Source organism: Anoplopoma fimbria, chromosome 6 (genome assembly GCF_027596085.1).
Source record: "Anoplopoma fimbria isolate UVic2021 breed Golden Eagle Sablefish chromosome 6, Afim_UVic_2022, whole genome shotgun sequence".
In the NCBI taxonomy this organism is placed as follows: domain Eukaryota; kingdom Metazoa; phylum Chordata; class Actinopteri; order Perciformes; family Anoplopomatidae; genus Anoplopoma; species Anoplopoma fimbria.
The window spans coordinates 8443971-8463661 of NC_072454.1; the positions used below are offsets into that span (position 1 = coordinate 8443971).

A 19691-nucleotide genomic window follows, 5' to 3' on the forward strand; every position below is an offset into this window, starting at 1 on the left:
TTTAAACAAAAGAAACATTAACCCATTTGGTGGTTTGTTGTTTTGTTGATTCCTACGTCATTACTCAACATGTCTAGACTTCTCTTTTTCCATAGAAGACCACAACTTACTGCTAACCTTGTTGTTGGAGAAAAAGACACACTTCCACCACTGCTATGTTTAGTTAAAACTATTGAAAAACCCTGTATTATTATCAATTTTGTTTAGTCTAAATTATGCTACGACCTAGATATTTTCTAATGCTTTGACAAATTCAGATAATTATTTTAACTGAAGATGTGTTTGATTATATAGTCAATTTATACTATAATAAAAACTGTTACATGCAGAGCTGAAACGATAATTAACTGATTAGGTAATGGACAAAAAATTACTAGGCCTTTTGTCGTAATTATTAACTGTTTGAATCATTAATTGTATACTTTTTGGCTGACAAATTTCTGATTTGTCAGACAAATCAGAAATTTAAAGACATCAGTGTAGGCTCTGGTGCCTTATCTTTGATATAATCAAAAACATATTGCCTTGTGTGCCACAGCCAGAACTTGAAAGATGCCCTGTGGAGTTTTCATTATTGAAAAAAAATGTCTCTCACCTAAATCACCATAAAGTGCATTTTGCGTAACCTCAAGGCCTTCCAAACATGTTGAATTAATTTCCTACTTCATAGAAAAACACAATGTGTTTGCTCTAGAGAGCCATGAGAGCTCAGAATCTCCACAGTGTGACCTTAATCTACATTGATAGACCTCAGTCGGCTACTTTGCTATTCTGTTTGTTATCTGCAAACACCACCGACTCTCAGGTCTCCATCAGTAAACTGAGGTTGCACCTTTGAGTGCACATGTAAAAACAAGAAAATGTGAGAACAAGAGAGCGTCTTAGTGTCTAGAGTTTTTAATAGAGAAATTTCTCTAATAGTAATATGATGATGTAGCTATTGGACCTTGCTCGGCAGAAATGTGGAACTGAACCCTTCCCCGATCAGTAAGTCGTATTTTGTGAAGCTCTCTGGGGTTTGTGACACATTTCACATGTAGTTGTTGGGACACGCATGTGGCGGACACATCTCACTTAATCATACTGGTGTCAGACTGCCATGCTGTCTGCATGCAGCTGTGGGATCTGGTGACACCGTCTGAAATTACTTTATCTCAGCATACCTAGAAACAGGGACCGTTATAAGGACAGCTGTAAGGAGCTGTTTTACACCAACTTTGCAAACGAGAAAGAGTTTAAAAGCCGACACAGGAGTTTTCATTCATAGTGGCTGATTGGATTTCTGCCTCTCTCCTTTCAGTTTTATTTTACATGTGAGTGTGGGACAGCTCACACTTTTAACATAGTACATGGACTTTGATGTCCTAAAGTAATATCTAGCATATCTTCACCCACCTTCAAGCGCAGCTCTAATCATCCAGTATTAGTGAAATAAAATGTTCCATTAAAATGATGCAGCAATGTATAAGTGTACTCCAGGCTGTGTAAGCGGAGACTTCAGAGTTTGGGTCAATAATACACTGGAGCGCACAACTGCAAGTCCAAACACGTGTTAGAAGACTAATGTACGACTTCATCAGAGACTAACTTGTCGTCGAAACTTTAATCTTTTAACCTTTAGGACCCAAACTCTGAAGTTTCTTGTGGATACAAGATTGCCCTGTTCTGAGAGCACTGGATTGGCCTTACCTTCATGTGAGACGGTTGAAGCTCGTCTCACTTCTGTACTCCAGGCTATGAGTGACATCACTGTTCGGTTTTGTTGAAGAAGCCATGTCTCCAGAAGAAAGAGCACACTGTTAAATTACCATTTAACTGTTTGGTTAATCCAAACATATCTACCTGTATATCATTTGTGTTGCTCACATTGCTGAAAAATACATAGAAAATTCAAAATATTTGACCTTAACCAGTCTGGATGATCCACACAATACACTGTCAACAGTTTTCATTGGAGCATCGAAGTATAGGCCATATAAAATAAGTGCTGATAGTCATCTGTTATTTAACAAGGCTACATCTTATGGGCTAATTGACCCTCAACATCTCGAAGAACTATAAAAAATATCATTGTATTAATCAAGATTTCTTTACATAATCACCTTGAGTATGTCTTTGTGGATCTGATTGCTTCAACAGATGGCCTTCAGAGTCCAGAGAGTCAAGCAAACAAGAGGAAAAGGGCTGCAAACTGTCTTGGGTTTAATGGGCTGGTATCAACGGGGTGGAAAATACAGTTGATGCCGTCTCACGCAACGATAGAGAGAACAATTGAGTAATGGATTTCAAATGGGCAGACATAATGTTTAATGGACATAACCACACCATAGAAAACATCGTAATGGCAGCACTCCAAAATCTTAAAAAGAAATAAGACCTTGCCCTCAGTTACCTCTGTTTGATTATTTTCCAGATCAGGACAGGATGGCTGACAGCTGCTGATAAGATAAAGGATGGATAGGGATGGTGTTCGGAAACAGTCACAAAGAGAGAAATCAGTGAAGAGTAGATCTATAGGCGCTCACGAGCCAACTGCAAAACATGCACGGGACCGAAAGTCTTTAAACAGCTGAGACTGTCAGCAGGGAATTCAAATTTCCTGAATTGATTTAACAGGGGGTCTTATGTATGTAAGGAAATACATGCACCAAAAACAACAACATATCTGATTGCATGTGCACTCAGTCACATATTTGCACACACGCACACTTTAGCTGTACGGTAAATCTGACATATAGCCATGAAAAACAATGCTAGTACCCACTGTACCATCGTAAACAACAGTCTAACAACCATTAAAATGTAAAAATGTTGCTATTTATTATTAATCCAGTTTAACCAATACATACAGTACCAGTCAAAAGTTTGGACACACCTTCTCATTCAACTACGCTGAAGAATCTAAAATATAAAACATATTCTGGTTTGTTGAGCATTTGTTTGTTTACCACATAATTCCATATGTGTTCCTTCATAGTTTGGATGTCTTCAATATTAATCTACAATGTAGAAAAAAAAATATATAAAAATAAAAAAAAAACCATTGAATGAGAAGGTGTGTCCAAACTTTTGACTGGTACTGTAATTTTACCAATTTATTTACAAGTTTAGGCTGTGGCCATTTTTTCTTGCTGGCAAAGGACGAAGAAAATGTAACGAAAAGACATTCTCAGAAAATATATGAACAATACAAGCTTTAAAAAGGAGAAGAAAAATGTCCGTGCATGAGTACGGTACTGGATTGCGTCACATAGTACCACAATGATCTTGTTGTTGTTTTTGTCCGAAACTTTGCAAAGTACTTAGTGTTGCATGCAGTATGAAGAGGATTGTGGGTCAGAATACCCAGAAAAGCAGGCTGGCTTGCATACTGCAGAATGTGACCCGAAGCAGAAGAACAATTTTGGCATATTGTGTTTGACATACTATGTATTGGGATATAATAAATTAAATGTCTGGCATGCTAAATAGTAAAGTATTATGAGTGTTGGAGTGCACAGAAAGTTTCAACCCCCATTAACTGCAGCAGTTTTCTGGCCGTGAGGTGTGGATTTAACCTTTAACACCAACTCTCTCCAGAGAGCTGGATTGAACCCTTTTCATGAGGACAACGCTGTTGCTTCACATGTTTAATTCAAGAAAAACAGCACAGGAATGCAGAAATTAAAAGAATGCACGCTCACACAATCCTCCTCCTTATATTCTCAACAGACTCTGAACTTTGTATAATTCCTACATTTGACGAGCATTTATTTGAAGGAGATTAAGAACTCACTGTTGGCACAAAATGATGGATGACTGAACTTTGCGTCAAGGCCCATATCAGTTTCTCTCGTTCACATCGTATGAAAGATGACACTTGTTTGTCCTTGTTGAAATGAATAATGATGTTATTGATATCTAGGGGAACACAATACTCGTTATTGAGCTTTATTTGAAATGGAACCTAAAAAAAAAGCGTGGACGGATGGGTCTGAAACTCATGGAGCGATAAACATTTCAGCTACAAATTATAGGCCAATAAATCTAAAATATATTTGGCAACTTTGCTTCATTTTTTAGATAACTTTGCGCCCACAATTTAAGTCTTTGTCAACATTTAGCACATACCAAGTTATTGATAAATGAGGATTGTAAAGATGTTTTTGAGGATTTGGTCTGATTCCTATGGTTTAAACCCTACCACAAGTGCAGAACTCCGTGACTTTTGACAATTTAGAAGTTGCTGGACTTAAACTAAAGAGCTGAATCTTCTAATTGACTGTCCCAAATGTACCTCTTGTCCCTAAATGCAGCACTGGATTAAGAGGAATTCATTGTCTGTGCAGTCCCAGATTTGTGGTATTCCATCGTGACAAGGATTTCATACTTGAGCGTGACGTTTGCAGACCTCTGTTGGGAATTCGAAGGTAAAGATGAGGAGGGATTTCACTCTCCCAGACCTCCACCTTTTTTTTCTTTGTCGCTTCAGTCCGATACCTTAATCCTCCAAAACTGAGCCAGGCCTCGAAAATTCTTAATCCCGAGTGGGGTTTACTTCACTCCCTCTGTGTCTCCTGAGCCATTTCGGGGTTGAAGAGGCCATCCATTGGAATTCCTTCTCCTACCGCTGTCCTCTTAAATCTCAGTATGTGGTCGGAAAAGCCACTTCCAGCCCATTCATGTCATGCCCTCCTCCTCTCCCCCGATCTCGCCTCTCATGCCACAGACTTCACAGGATATTCTCAAATTAGCCATATGCGATGTTTATTTGCTCATAGACCTGTGTTCTAAAAACGTCTGCAGGATGTGAAGGAGTTCATAACATAAGATTTTTCAAATGACAATAGAAATGCATACAAATATACGACATAAAGGAGGCCATTGAATGTTCCTTCCAGTTTCTTCTTGACAGTCTTTTACAAGCAATGGGCTTCCTACCAGCTTTATTTGGCTCATTGTTCAACTTCTTGGAGGCTACAAACGTCTCCACTGGGTACTCGCATACATTTTGTCACACCTGTGCCTCATAAGTAGTCAGTTAGTGGCAAAGACCTCAACCACATGCACCTGTTGAGCTACAGTTGAGTCTGTTTCACTGCTGGCAGTCCGCTGTGGCTTTTTTTTACATTTTTCCTTCAAATCTCTCATCCCTTCATGGATGTTTGGTGCTGAAAGAGGTGTCTAGTAGAAACCATCTTCTCTCTTTTGTCTATGATTCACCTCTTCTCTCTTTTTCCTCGTATTTTTCTTCGTTTCTCTCTCCTCTCCATGGAAAACCCCAGTCAAGGCTGTGGCCTGCTGCACCGAGAGGCTGCCGACTGACTTTCCACTTTTGACGACACAAGACAGAAAACAAGTGAGAGGAACGCAGAGTGTATAGAGAGAGGGAGCATTTGTAAAGAGACATATTCAACAACAGGAAATTAAGATATTTCAATGTCCTTCGATGTAAATTAAGTGTACGTTTGTGTCTTTACAGCAGAGAGAGAGAGAGAGAGAGACAGTAGTGCCTCAGTCCTCAGCTTCCTGCCAGACTCCTGCCAGACTCCTTCCCACTTAGTTTCTGTCCATAACCACAGGAGGCTTTTTTTAGACAGGAGAGACAGGGTGTGGATGACTGTGTACCTACCACAACTCTATGAGTAAACGAGACCAAAGCTTAGCAGGTCCAGACTCACAAAAAATAAGCTTCGTAAACAACGCCTCGGCACGGCGGTTCAGACGGGACCACGCGTTTTGATGAAATTATACGTCAGTGTCAGTCCTCGCAGGCACTTGAGAAAACAAGCTGTACTCTTAAAGCCATAGAAGAAGGGATTGTAATGTGTTTACTTTGTCCTTTTTCTTTTCACTCAGATTTACAACAGGACATTGCGTTGCATTGCATCAATTGATTGCATTTTTTCCCCGAAGTAACTCATTTGTTCTGTCTCATTTAAAGTAAAAGAATTTCGAAATTGCTGTTTGCGAGGGGGAAACTTTAGTGCTTTCATGACAGTTTTACAGTTTCACATGAATACAACCTCCATCTAGCACACTCTGTCTTTCTTATCCGTGTGTTGTTTTGTCCCTGACTAAATACCTCAAACAGTTTAACACTGTCAGCATTGACCTTCAGCCTGCATACATTTGCTGTCTTTGCATTTGGAAAAACTGTGTGGTTAAGTGTGAATAAAGGGAGATACTATGATTCACGGCACAGTTTGAAAACAGCTCGGTTTACACACCATTTCTTCCTATACAGTCACACAAACAAGAGTGTTTAGCTGTGTCAATTTCACTGAATCAATCATCCAGTCATCACTTATTGTATCATGCAACTTTGGAGCATTTTTGCATTGTGCTTTTGGGGAAACATCTGAATAAAAGCAACACATTGTTTCCAAGTTTGGCCAATTTGATGCCAGCTGCTACACTAAAAGAGTCCTCGTAGTTGTGGAATTTATGAACCTCTCTTGCTCCAGAAATATGGACCGCTGCTTCAGGAAGTTACTTCTCTGCTCTGAGATTATTTTTTTTAATCAAGCAGCCAGTAAATGTGTCTCCTAAATAAGACTGTATTCAGTGCTTTCATGGATTATGACTACACAGGATTAAGCATGAGATGATATAAAACTATTTCACATCACATTTTTTGTTGTATCATTACACTGTGTGGTATCTTTCACGTTAATATCTCTGGTTATATTTGGCCATTGTGGGAAAGTTGCAAATTAATCAGCAGGAATGATTTTTTGGGGCAATATTTAGACTTTTTCTTATAATTTATATATATATTTACATATACCTAATAGAGGATTAAATAGGCTACACACTGCTCAGCTCTAAAACTGGATTAAGCGGTAATTAGTTTCAAATTATTCATTGTCATATGCACAACAATTACAGAGAAGCAGTTGTCTACAATGAAAATCTAAGATCTCAAACTCCCTTTAAAAAAATGCTTATTAAATGTGTATAAAAAGAAAATCAGATATGTAAAAAACTTGAATATAAGACACAGATAGAGCCAAGTGAAATATAGGATACAATACAACATATATGAAATTAAATAATTTGAAATGTAGTAAATGTATATGCGTAATGAGAAGTAGAAATATATATATATATACAGAGGAATAAACAGTTTTTTAAACAGTAGCCTAAGAACAGGTATATAAAGGTAATGTGACACTTTTGCACAGCTCAAATTTGAACTACACAATAAAATATGTATAAAGGTTATTTGTTTTCACACTGTCTCTCAACCATTGCCAGTCGGTTGGTCACTGACTGCTAAGAACTGACTAATAATCATAGTTTGCAGCAGCTTTGGTGTTCCCCATCATCAGTGGGTATTTCTGTTTTCATCACCAAATATGACTAAGAAATAGTCAAATAGTTGGCAGAATGCCACACACCTGGAAAGCCATGGGTAGTTGTCAGATGACATTTCAGCATCACCCCCATGTGTCACCACATGCAAATACTATAGAATTGTTCTCCGCCTCCTCAGACGGTGGATTCAAGGACACTCGGGAATCATACAATTATGAGATCAGGACGTTTGAATCATATGAAAACAGGTTGCTGCATAGGTGTGCTATGTATGGATTTAATGTCAGAACCAGAGGTATCAATTTAGATTGCTTGGTTTATTGTATTTTAGTTTTATTTACATTTTTCTAAGATTACTCTAAAGAACACATATAAAGGAATGTAATAATTGTCTGCTAAATTTAACTCTTATTAAGTACAATTTTTTTTTAAAGATATCTTAATTTTATTAAACCATCCATCTTTTTATTTAACGGTAAAGTGTCAAAACAACTTCGCGGTGTTGGGACTCTGCGGCTGGATTGTGACTTTTACGAGGCGCACTTGAACGCACCACTATTTGAGTGGTGCTGGAGTAGTTTGAGGACACAGACGGCATCAGCCACAACACGCCTTCACGGACCCCGATGGTAAGGTAGGACATCTCAGCATTCTGATTTATTTTAACACTATGGCTCGTTTTAACGTATTAAACCGCTCCTGAGGGACTCAAATGAAGATGGTGGTAGCGGTGCTTTGATTCCCCGACGATAGGCAGCATGCATCCTTTTGTTTACTGTGGCTGGGAATTGAATTTAGCGCCAACATCAAGCATGGATCCGTCCCGATGGGGAGCTGGTCGATTAACGTAAACCGTTATGCCAGATAGAACGACCGTCGGCTTCAGTGTTCTGAGCGACAGAGAGAACGTAAAAAAACAAAAACTAACGTAAAGCGAGAATACTAGAATTAAAATACAAAACACTGCCAAACGTGTTCAAATTATTTAATTTTATTCCTTTTTATATTTGACCTAATTTTGATTAATCGTCTATCCTCAGATTTTTATTTATTTATTATTTAATTATTGGTCAGCTAACGTGTCACATGGAGCACATGCTTGAAATGTAAACCTTTTTTTTGAAATTGTGATAAATTTGACAAGAGTAAATTAAATGAATAACAACCAAAATCTTAAAGTCTCAAAAAATGGTGATAAATGATGTGTCCCATGACATTTGATTACATTTGACAATAGTAAATTAAATGAATAACAACCAAAATCTTAAATTTATCTTGGTGATAAATGATGTGTCACATGACATTTGCTTGTCTTTAGGCCCAGGAAAGCACGTGTGTGACTGGCAGCTTTTAATCAAATCTTTAGTGGTAAGCACGTGGGAAGGTACTGGATCACAGGACCTGACAGCAGGGAAGAGTCATGGTAGTGTGCTTCTGACAGGAGGCACCCACATTTCTGCTGCAGTGTGGGTAGAAAAAACCCCCAGATGAATCTGTCATATCTGTGTGTATTTAGTTCACACATACAAGCATCTGAATTATTCATTTTTACAAGTTATTCGTGTTTTCTTTTTAAGTTTCTATGATATGTGGTCTTCTGAAATCTACTCTAAATAACCAGGGATCTATCTGACTATTTGGGTTTCTCCGGCTTGCCTCCATGTCACAATGGTCTGTGCTATTTGCGACTCTGTTGACCCTGGGGCAAGAAGGAGAGCACACCAGAATGGTGGCTTTGTTTCACACTGAGCAGCTGATGGGACAGCAAGCAACGACCCAACCGTTGGGTGCTTAAAAACCATCTGTTTTTATAGGAGTGGTAGTTAAATTTTTCCCATCTGTTTCTTGAAATGACCGACAAAGCAAGAAACGGATGTCATTCATCAACACCCACGCTGGCACAATCAAAGCATTTACCACTTTTGTCTGGTGGCAAATCCCTGTGTGAAGATGAGATTAGGCTAAACTGGCTCAACAAAGAAAACCACAGCCCATATAGTCTTACTCTTTTAAACCCAGCAGCTCTGACTGGGCTGTTTCCAGTTCATCAGTCAGCTACTCATCTAGACCACTTCAATCAACTCACAAGAGTTGCGTAGCTGGAGATGAGCTTTGTTCCTGCTCTCTCTCTCTCTCTGAGTGGCGGGAAATTATTTGGGTCATGAAGGGGTGGGGTTATGTGAAGACAATGAAGTTGGACACTTTTTTTTTTTGTTGCATGTGTTTAGATTTTGTTTTCTTTGCAGAGTTTTCCCCCAGGATTATTAAGCCGCTGTCATTAGTGTGTCACACACATCTCTTTTCCTGTCTCTGAGCCATTGTTTCCAGCTTTTATTGTCTTACCCTGATCACATCCCAGTTATACTAAGCATGACAATCACGTAGGTTTTCAGTTGCTTAGGTGCAAATCCCAGATGTGAATCATATAATGCACGTCTGCACGGAGTAGCGAGCAGAAAAAAGTACAAATTTCATTACATGTAATCAGATAAAGTTAATTTTATACGGGAATTAAAATGAATGGAAAATGGTATCATTTGAAATGAAGCTGCACCCTGTTTTCATTGAGATGTTTGTGCTTCCTCAAAAAAGATGAGATGTTGTGTGTTAGTGCCACAATCTGTTCAAAATGGGCAATAAAGAAGATTTTTCAATTGGCTGAATAAATGTTATTGTTAAAACTACTCCAGCTGGCCATCTTGATGTGCACGGGTTGTTTCACTCTTTCCACCAAGAGAAAAAGCTCTCTTATGTACACAAGGCTTTAAAACAGTGTCGCCATAATCTGGTAGAGACCTGATTGAGAACAGCAACATGTGCCAAGATGAATATTATGTGTTGATTATTATTACAGACAATACAGGTCCTGTCAGTGTTGCTAATGATTTGTTTGAGTTCGTTTTATTGGTCTGCAGCCCTGTTGTCAATCATTAGGATCCCCACAGTGTAACCTAGGCCTGCTGCGACTAAAATGCCTTTCTCTCTCCGTGTGGAAGGGATGATTTGACTTTGTAACTATGCTTTGGTTCACAGTGAGAAGTTTTTCCTTTTTTCTTGTCTTTAGGATTTAAGTTGGCCATTAGTATAAAGCCAGCGGCTGACATAAAAGGCCTGTGTGCACAATCTGTTTGAAGGGACAGCTACTGACTGTGAGATCGGCTACCCACCAAACCACAGCATGCAATGGGAAGTTGTTAAATGACTGGCTGTACATACTACACTAAGTCAAGGACAGAGTGGCAATGCTTGGCCTACATACATTTAAAAGGCGATAGATTAGGGATTGTTAGCCTGTGTTTGCAGGTCTAGATGCGTGATTACTGCTGTTGATTGAACAAAGGGATTTACAATGCAAACTACAGGATGGACTTTGTTGTGAGCTAATTTGGTAATTTATCATTTACAAGTTGTTCTGGGAGCTGGGGCAATAAACGGTTACATTTTATGCTAAACTATAAATCTGTTACGTCTACGGTGGGATTACCTCAGAAGAGAGGAATAAATAAAGCTTGATATTTTTTAATCAGGTCACTCACGCTTGATCCAAAACAGACATCCAGGGAGTTTCTCAACTTTTTCTCTTTTTGTTTTAATATTTGAGAAGCTTACATTTTCTGTTAAGGACATTTTTGTAATATTCGGTCCAGTCTGTCTGTTGTTGGACTCGAGTTCTGAATATGGATTTTGTTCTCTTCATACTGACCGATGAAAGTGTCAGTCGTTCAGTCCTTGAAAGAGGAACAGGAGGAAACACAGTGTGAAATGGGATCCAAGGCTGTGAAAGTAGTTCTGTCCTTGAAAGAAGAGCAGGAGGAAACACAGTGTGAAATTGGAATCGAGGCTGTAAAAGTCAATGTGCTGCAACCTGACTGTAATGTATTCTTGGACGGTCTCAGGCTGTTGAGCAAGCTACATTTTATGTACGAGTGTGTCCGTGTGTGTGTGTATGTGTGTTGGTCAATCTAGGAACGGTGTGAAATTGGAAACTCTGTTGTCACGTACTGATGTCAATGGCATATGAATCATCAGTGAACAGTTTTACGTGTGAGTTGTGCATAGGAAGCCAGAGTTAAATCAGGCTAATTCTGATCCAGGACCGGCTACCCAAGGACTGATTGCTTCCCATGCAGGGGAATAATCCTTCCCTTGTTTGTTTTCGTTTTAATTATAAAGGTGCATCCTGCCTCTGTTCATTTTAAACCTACAGACTATGAGAGGAGACTGGAGGGCACACGGTACAGCATTTTTAAGATTTTCAAGAAAATGTATGGACTCAATACTGATGTATGACATTCAATTAAGGGTTCCTTGTCCTCAATTATTTATTTTTTTCAGCCACTTGTTAATTGAAGCTAAGTGTATTCAGGTTGTATCCCATTTGTGACATAATCTCTAATTAGATTGCTGGAATGGGAACCAGCAGATCTTTACACCCTGAACACCACGGTTGAGTTACTCTGACATTGGTGGTATTTAAGCTATGCTGCATTAAATTTTGCCAAATGAAATCCTATATAATTTGAATTTAAGGAAAATTCTCTGGCATGAGGTTGACATGCCTTTTGCTAATTATCACTATTCATCCATTTACCCTGGTTGAACACTAGAATGGCATTCCAGTCTAATACAGGGCAGAGGCAACGTTATGAATGAATGATAAAAGTGTTCCCCAGCTATAAGCGCTTGAAATGACCTCGGGGAAAGGGGTAATTCTTCCTCCGCCTCATCATATGACCACCATCAAACTATGCTGCGTTGCAGCCTGGGAATAAAGGTGACCCAGTTAGAGTGGTATGCTGGCGAGACAATGACAAATGCACTCTTGTCCTTTTCTATTAAGATATAGGTCACAACTAAAACTGCTAAATGGTTTCACTGCTGTTTTATTTACTTTTTTTTTTTTTCTACTGTGTTCTCCACATCATAATCAAAAATCATAATTATTTTGGTCAATATAGAGATCACGATTGTTGAACACGATTACTCATTAACTTTGGAAACGTCTTGCATTTAGAAAAGAAAATGTTGTAGCCTACATTTTTACGTAAAATGCATCAATGCTGCCAAGCGTGTTGCACAAGACGGGGTCTGTGTATATTCGACGTTTCAGGTGGGTTGCCAACATCGCCACAGACTGTGCACTGAAATGGTTCGCCCAGGTTTATGTATTAGAGAAAATGCAATTCTCCTTCTTGGTAGCGATTTATTATTGGTCCTATACGAGAGCCCCTTCCATATTTGGGAGATTTTCGATATCAAGAAAAGAAAATGGAAGCTTTAATTTTTAACACAGAATGAAAAGCCAAGCTGATAATAATAATAATAATAATTAATTGTGCCAACTTTGTTTTGATAGCAATACTTGCAGTATTGTGACAAGGTTTCACATAACACATGACATGGGTGAATTACAGTTCAATGATCATCTGACCATCAGCAGCTGCTTGTGGAAATCTTGATGTCCTGTAAGAAGAAGCCTCATGCAGGAAATATAAATTCAGCATATTATAACACAGTGTGACCAGGTTTTCAAGTTTGCATCATTAAAATTTTGCACACAAATTGTGTGACCATGGCAATCAGACAAGTCTGAACTGGCCTTCTTTGGCAAGATTTTGAACCATATCTTTTACCTTGACATTGGAGGATGAAACCATAAATGGCTGTCTGCCTGTTAAATCTTTTTTTCATTGGAGAGCTGATTGTTGGAGTTGGATGTCGTTGAGAGGCGAACTAGTTAAAGTGTCAGCCTGATGCCAAACTGGAGTTTTGTACCACTCTACAGACTGCAAAGTGTGTGTGTGTGTGTGTGTGTGTGTGTGTGTGTGTGTGTGTGTGTGTGTGTGTGTGTGTGTGTGTGTGTGTGTGTGTGTGTGTGTGTGTGTGTGTGTGTGTGTGTGTGTGTGTGTGTGTGTGTGTGTGTGTGTGTGTGTGTGTGTGTGTGGTGGGCAACCTTTCAACACCAGGCATCTCATGCCAGCTGGCTCTTTTTGATGACATGTTAGGTTGAGCGAGGGATACTTTACAGAAATCTGGGACATGGCTGAGCCGGTGTGTTTAAACTGACTCGTAGTGGTGTTTGAAATACCATTGGCTATGATAAAGTTTGGACGATGCTGTAGGATTTGACTGTATCATGACAACCAGAGGGAGAGGGAAGGAGACAAAGAAGTGTAAAATACTAATTTGGCTTGTACTAAAGTCAAAGTTTTTACTTCTTCTGGTAATAAAAACACCAAATAAATGCCTAAAACATGTTTTTTTTTTTCCAGTATTAGATTTTTGAAACCCCCACCGATATTGACGTTTTTGATGTGAAGAAAAAAATCTGCTAAGATATTTACCACTATTAATTTTTTTTTTAAGGACGGGACACAATGTATGCCTGATCTCGTGGTGAATTTTCATGTAAGCAAGCTTACAAGTTTAACAAATAAAATCTTCAATCAGTATAATCTAGATGTATGTTACTTTACTACAGTGTGTGTATATCCCATCACATACAGTAAAGCAGTCTCTGTCCTAACTCATGACCACCCAGATCAAACGTGGGACTCATGTGACGTCTATCAGACACAAGAAGCTAGTCAGTGCACTTTGGAAGAGCTGCCAACAGTCTGTTAAATCAAAACATACATTTCTTATCTGTAATTTTATGTATGAATGTATCAGGTTTTCTGTTGCCAACATCCTTCATTCAACAGTAATTGGCAATTGAAATGATGCAATTTTTTTTTTGTGCAAGTCAGACCACTTCCCTGATAATGTGTTCTAACAGGCTGTGTTGAAATACATTTTTAGTGCTCTGAACTGATAGTATTTTATCTTTCCTTTTTTGAGGTCTTTAAAGACGTATTTAAAAATGTGAAGATACCCTGTGCCGATCACTACGTGCTTTTCGTTTCAAGCTTTTGCATTTAAAGTGCTCATGATTCATATATTTACTAAGAACAACTTAACATGGCCTTGTGTTGTTTAGCTTGATTTGATGCCAAATTGCTCTGTGTTTTTTGAGTAGGAAGCGTCTTGAAGAAAAAGTTGTTCTGTTTAGAGAAAGTGTCACACAGCCATGTGACCACATGTCTTCCATCAGGTCCAGGGGGAGAAGATGCTAGGGCAGCAGGGAGAGATGGTGTGGAGGTAATAAAATTTAATTAGGGCAAGAAAATATGAGTTGCACAATAAAAGCCAGGGGGGGTAACAGATGTGAAAATAATGATAGAAGCACTGAGGAGGACCAGCACATAAAGTGAGGTGAGAAATGAATAGGCAGGAGAGAAATGGAGGCAGAAATTAGGAACACTTCACGTGTTTTTAGATTGAAAAATGGTCAGTGGAACGGATTGGATTGTTAAATGCAAACACTCCAGAACATTGTGCAACAGCATAATAAAAATAAATACCTTCACATTTTCTTCTCAAGTATGTTAGAAGGCTTGAGGCGAAAGTGAGTTTGACGTAAAGAGAACAGGGAGGGATGTACACTGCTCCACCGGTCCAATGGGCTGCTGACAGCGGGGTGTCAACCTACTCAACCTCTGTATGGTATAAATTGAAGCATGCAGAGCCTGGTTGGCCTTTGCTTTAGTTTTAGATCTGGTCCGAGGAGAGGAGTCTTTTTTTCCTGCTTGAACTCTGCTGTAAGTAAGTTTTTAAAAGGTGATTTTCTGTAAAGGTTAATGGGGGGCAAAAAAATTGACATGTTTCTGTATTTATTTTGTGCTTTGTAGCACATATATGAGGAATGCTATGTGAGGTGAAGCAAGTTTCTGACCAATGTAAAGGTTGTCATGTGAGTTTCACAACTGTTACGCAACTTAACAAGAAGTGGCAAGATCTCTTTGAATTTTATTTTTTTCTTGACCATTTAACCACTCGTTGTTTTTGTGGCCTGTTTGTCTCAGACACCAACACAAAAACTAGGAAGTTGTTACTGCGTCTATGTTATAAAGTTTTCTGTTTTCTACCACTGGTGTCGGCATGATGACTGAACCTGACCACTCAATTGGTTTATTGTATTTTTTACTGTTCAAAGAACATTTTGCAGCCCATTATTTAATTACTGTGTTAACCACCCATTGTCTGGCTCATTAAAATAGCCAAATATAGAAAGGAGAGACGTATGGCTGCTGACGATACTCTAACTCTAAATGTTTACCATGTTGGAAACATGACTTTGTTATCTGTGTATTTCAGACCTGGTGGCACCCTGATTAAACCCTGACTGAGCACGTGCCTCTAACTGCCTAACAAGAAACATGACGGCCATCAACGCACCACGGGACAAGTAAGAGAAACCCTTTTAAAGGGAATGGAATTTTTTTCTCTGTCTTAGTTACAGTATGTTCTGATTACATTTGGATGAGAGCCAATAAATCATTTGTTGATATTAGGTTTTATGACCTCACTGATGTACTTGCATGTGAACTTCCTTTTGTCTCTTTCCCAGATACAATGCAGTGTGGATAATTTTCTTCATCCTGGGCTTGGGAACCCTATTACCCTGGAATTTCTTCATGACGGCGACAATGGTAGGTTAAGAAACATTTTAGGGCGTTTTCATTCTTCTGAATATGATAATATTTGCTTCCACATGCAGTTAATCCTCGGAACAACAGGCAGATGGTGTAAGAAAGGAAGAGCCCGGTTGGTGGCCGCGTGGTTAGTCATTAGTCAATTAAAAGGTTGGGCTCAACTTAGAAGAAGGTCACCCAACTTTATGAAAACAAAAACATTTTTTGTTTACCTTTCCCTCCAAAACCACCTGGTTTCACTCAGGATGGCTGAGCTGACTCCAGCCAGGTGGATTTCCATGGCACTGGTATGGCCTCTCTAACCCCCAACCATTCTTTTTGAGCTTTAAGGGGTTAACTTCTTAAAATGTGGAATTTCAGTTCATTGCCCTGGAGGAGTTCATTTGGACCCACCCTGAGGGGGATTAGTACTTGTTTGTTTTGATGAAGGGAAGTTGGAAGGCCACTAATAAATAAGAAGTACTTTAAGGACATAGACCAGCCATATGGCTAAACTACAGCTATACTGCCACGATCTTTAAATGCAAAAGCTTTTTAAGGCCAGCTTGAAATGCATCACATTTGCATTTGTAGACATAATTCAGTAAATTCAGCCAATTTTGGGTATGTCCTTTTTAGCACTTAAAATGTTTTTGTTTTTTTTTTTTTTTTTTTATCAAATCCCTCAGTACCAGTCAATAAATTACAATGAGCTAAAACTAATGTGATCTAATTATCTTATAACATTTATTTTTACAATCAACACTTGAAGTGACAAGGTAGCACAAAATGTAAACCATACATTTTGGGTTTCATTTTTACCTCTTTACTAAAGATTTCATTAAACCTGTTTTTATTTTCCTTTTTTACAAAATGCACCAAAACACTAACAATGAGGAATAATGAGGATAAATATGAAACAAAATTTTAATCATACCCTTTACACTAAAGTGAAATCTGGCTTGAAAAGACATCAATTGAATGTCATTGAACTCACAGTATTGACCTTTTGGGAAAACTATAATTAGAGATGGCTTTAGTTTCCAAAAAAATTTCCTGTTTCAGAAAATAAGGATCTAGGTTGTGCTGCCACATAAATCTCCGGTCATGACACAAACTTGTGACTCCATACTCAATGAAATATCATTCACTGTTGTTGAGATGCAAGAGCTGATAACCATCTTAATAACTATGCATTCCTCCATCCCTTTCTTTAGTACTTCACGAGTAGGCTGAAGGACCCTCCCTCTGACATCTCCCCAAATCAGCTGACCAATGAAACTTCGGCGGGCGAAGATAATCGCAGTGTGCTGGAGTCCAAGTTTAACAACGTGATGACGCTCTGCGCCATGGTGCCGCTGCTCATCTTCACCTGCCTCAACTCCTTCCTTCACCAGAGGTAACCACCCTGATCCATGTAGATCTCTTTGTTATTTGCAGTCCTGTATCTAGTATGTACACTTCACCACTCACCGGAAACAACGAGTTCAACCCTTGAAGGCAACACAAGACATTCAGAGGACGAACATTTTTGACGAAAACTCTGCACTTTTTTACTTCCTGCTCGTTCTGATGACCGTCCTGCTTATCGGTGCCACTATACGTGTAGGAAACGTGATCCTGTTATGCGAATGCATGTCTGTATGCCTGCACTATATTTTCTTTAATTAAAGTGGGATTGAGTAAGATCATGGGCGGACCCCGACCACGGCTGATCATGCCCCTACACAAACACACCCAGGAATGCTATTTATGTTATTTCTGATTTCCCCCCCCCCTGTCACTCATGTTCTCAATCTTCTTTATGTCTACCAACCTTTCTTCTCTTTTTTTCTTGTTAAAATGTGTTTTCACTTTCTTAAACTGTCAGAAAGGAGCTCAACTTCCTCGGAATGACCCCCTTTCCAATGTTATCGGAAAATGTTTTTTTTTTACTGTCATTGTTCAACAATGAATCATAAACAGTTCATATTAAATTCTCAGCTGCCTCTTTTTTTCTTTTTCTTTTTTTTTTCTATTATGTGTTGACAAATAAGTAGTTCAAATGTTTATGTATGTATGGGATTTACCCTACCTTAAAATATATACATATTTGAATTAACTCTTAAAGTGTCCAAAATGGATACGGTTAATGTTCGTGATTAGAAGTAGTCTTCACAACAGACAAATTTAATTTAAATGTATTTTCTCTTTGCTTCCACTCTCAGGATTCCTCAGAAGCTCCGGATCACCGGTAGTCTTGTGGTCATCCTGGTGGTGTTCCTGCTGACGGCGGTGTTCGTCAAGGTGGACGTCGCCCCAATGCCCTTCTTCACCATCACCATGATCAAAATTATCTGCATCAACTGTGAGTTTCTAAATGCACAACTGATAATCATTACATCATCCTTCTGTAGGACACTGCAGGGAAAGTCTCTCTCAAAGCTCAAACCTTTTATCAAAATAATCAGCCGGTCCCAGAACAAAATGAAGTAATGTAGTTAATTTTATAACCTTCATAAAGGAAGCATCTGTTGCAGGGCTGTTGTATTTGGCTGCAATAGTTAAGAATAGTCTTTATGTAATTTCTACGTTGAACAAAGTCAAAGGATTAGTTCCACTTAGGTCTTCTATGGTCCCAACATCATGTGCATTGATTGTGTTGGGAAAATCACTTCCATATGGGCGCACACACACACACACACACACACACACACACACACACACACACACACACACACACACACACACACACACACACATTATCACGTAACACACTGATCTTCAGAACACAGTCTGTCATCTCACTGGGTTTGTTTATTTACAATGACTCAGCGAGCAGCGGGGATAAGCTCACCCCCCTCCTTACCCCCGTTGGGCCGGTCCTGACTCCCAGGTCCTCATGAGGAACAGCCCATCTTGTTTGATTTAGAGGGGAGGCCGTTCTGACCTTGAAGCTTTTGATATCGACGTCTGCACATTCCTTTTAGTGGAAACATGTTACACGATCTCTGCAGCTAATTAAGCTCCAAAGACGCTGTGTAAAGGTTGTAAACCATCGATGTGATGCAAGTTTGTACGAGAGAAAGACAATAGTTGAATTACCGTTATGTAAAACAATTGATTTGCTCCATATTTCTATTCAGAAAAGATGTCATCTCTCTGTTGGCGACAGCAGTTTATTGTTTATGGGCCTCTTTTTTTCCTGTTGCTCTGGGTCAATGTTTTTTTTTCTGTATCACAGTGACTCTTTAAAGTTTACTAACTGTTAAACATCCTGGTCTTGTTCCCAGCGTTCGGGGCGATTCTTCAGAGCAGTCTGTTCGGCCTGGCAGGAATACTGCCTGCCTCCTACACCACTCCCATCATGAGCGGACAGGGGCTGGCCGGCACCTTCGCCGCCTTCTCCATGATCTGCGCACTGACCAGTATGTATCGCACACAAAGTACACCTCTTCAGCAGGTGTAGCAGTTTATGTATTTCTACGGCTCGTAGTATTGATGAGCAGATATTTGGTGCCTGAGTTGCTAGCGGTTTAGTCTCAAACAAACTTCAATTTAGAGTTGAAATAATTAGTCGATTAATCGTTTAGTCGAACGACAGAAACTATTTTGATAATCAGTGAATCATTTAGGTCATTTCAAAATGATTCGCTGGTTCCAGCTCACCATTTTTGGGGATTTTCCTTTTTTTCTTTGTCCTACTTTAATAGCACATAAAGTACAGCTAGGTTTTTATATATTTTGGTTAAAAAGCATTTTAAAGACATCACCGTGCTTATTTTGCATTTATTGGAAGATATAATGATAATTATTATTTTCAGCCCTAGTCAATTTTATATAATCCAGCAGCTGGAATTTGAGATGAAATTTGAAAAGAGGAATACTAACTCTATTAAA

The 19691-nt window shown here is 39.0% G+C and overlaps 1 protein-coding gene across 5 annotated transcripts in view; it reads left to right on the forward strand.

Annotated features, from left to right (window-relative positions):
* The window catches only part of LOC129092129 (equilibrative nucleoside transporter 1-like), a 31108-nt gene that overhangs the window by 4395 nt on the left and 7022 nt on the right, over positions 1-19691 (forward strand). Inside the window, exons 1-6 of one of the 5 annotated variants that reach the window (XM_054599930.1) lie at positions 7868-7933; positions 15496-15586; positions 15749-15830; positions 17030-17211; positions 18020-18159; positions 19085-19219. In XM_054599930.1, the coding sequence (XP_054455905.1) occupies positions 15558-15586; positions 15749-15830; positions 17030-17211; positions 18020-18159; positions 19085-19219 (568 nt within the window). In that variant the 5' untranslated portion in view covers positions 7868-7933; positions 15496-15557. Of the gene's footprint in view, positions 1-7867; positions 7934-14870; positions 14944-15495; positions 15587-15748; positions 15831-17029; positions 17212-18019; positions 18160-19084; positions 19220-19691 lie in introns of those variants that run through there. The other 4 variants (XM_054599932.1, XM_054599931.1, XM_054599935.1 and 1 more) reach the window with 4 other exon arrangements.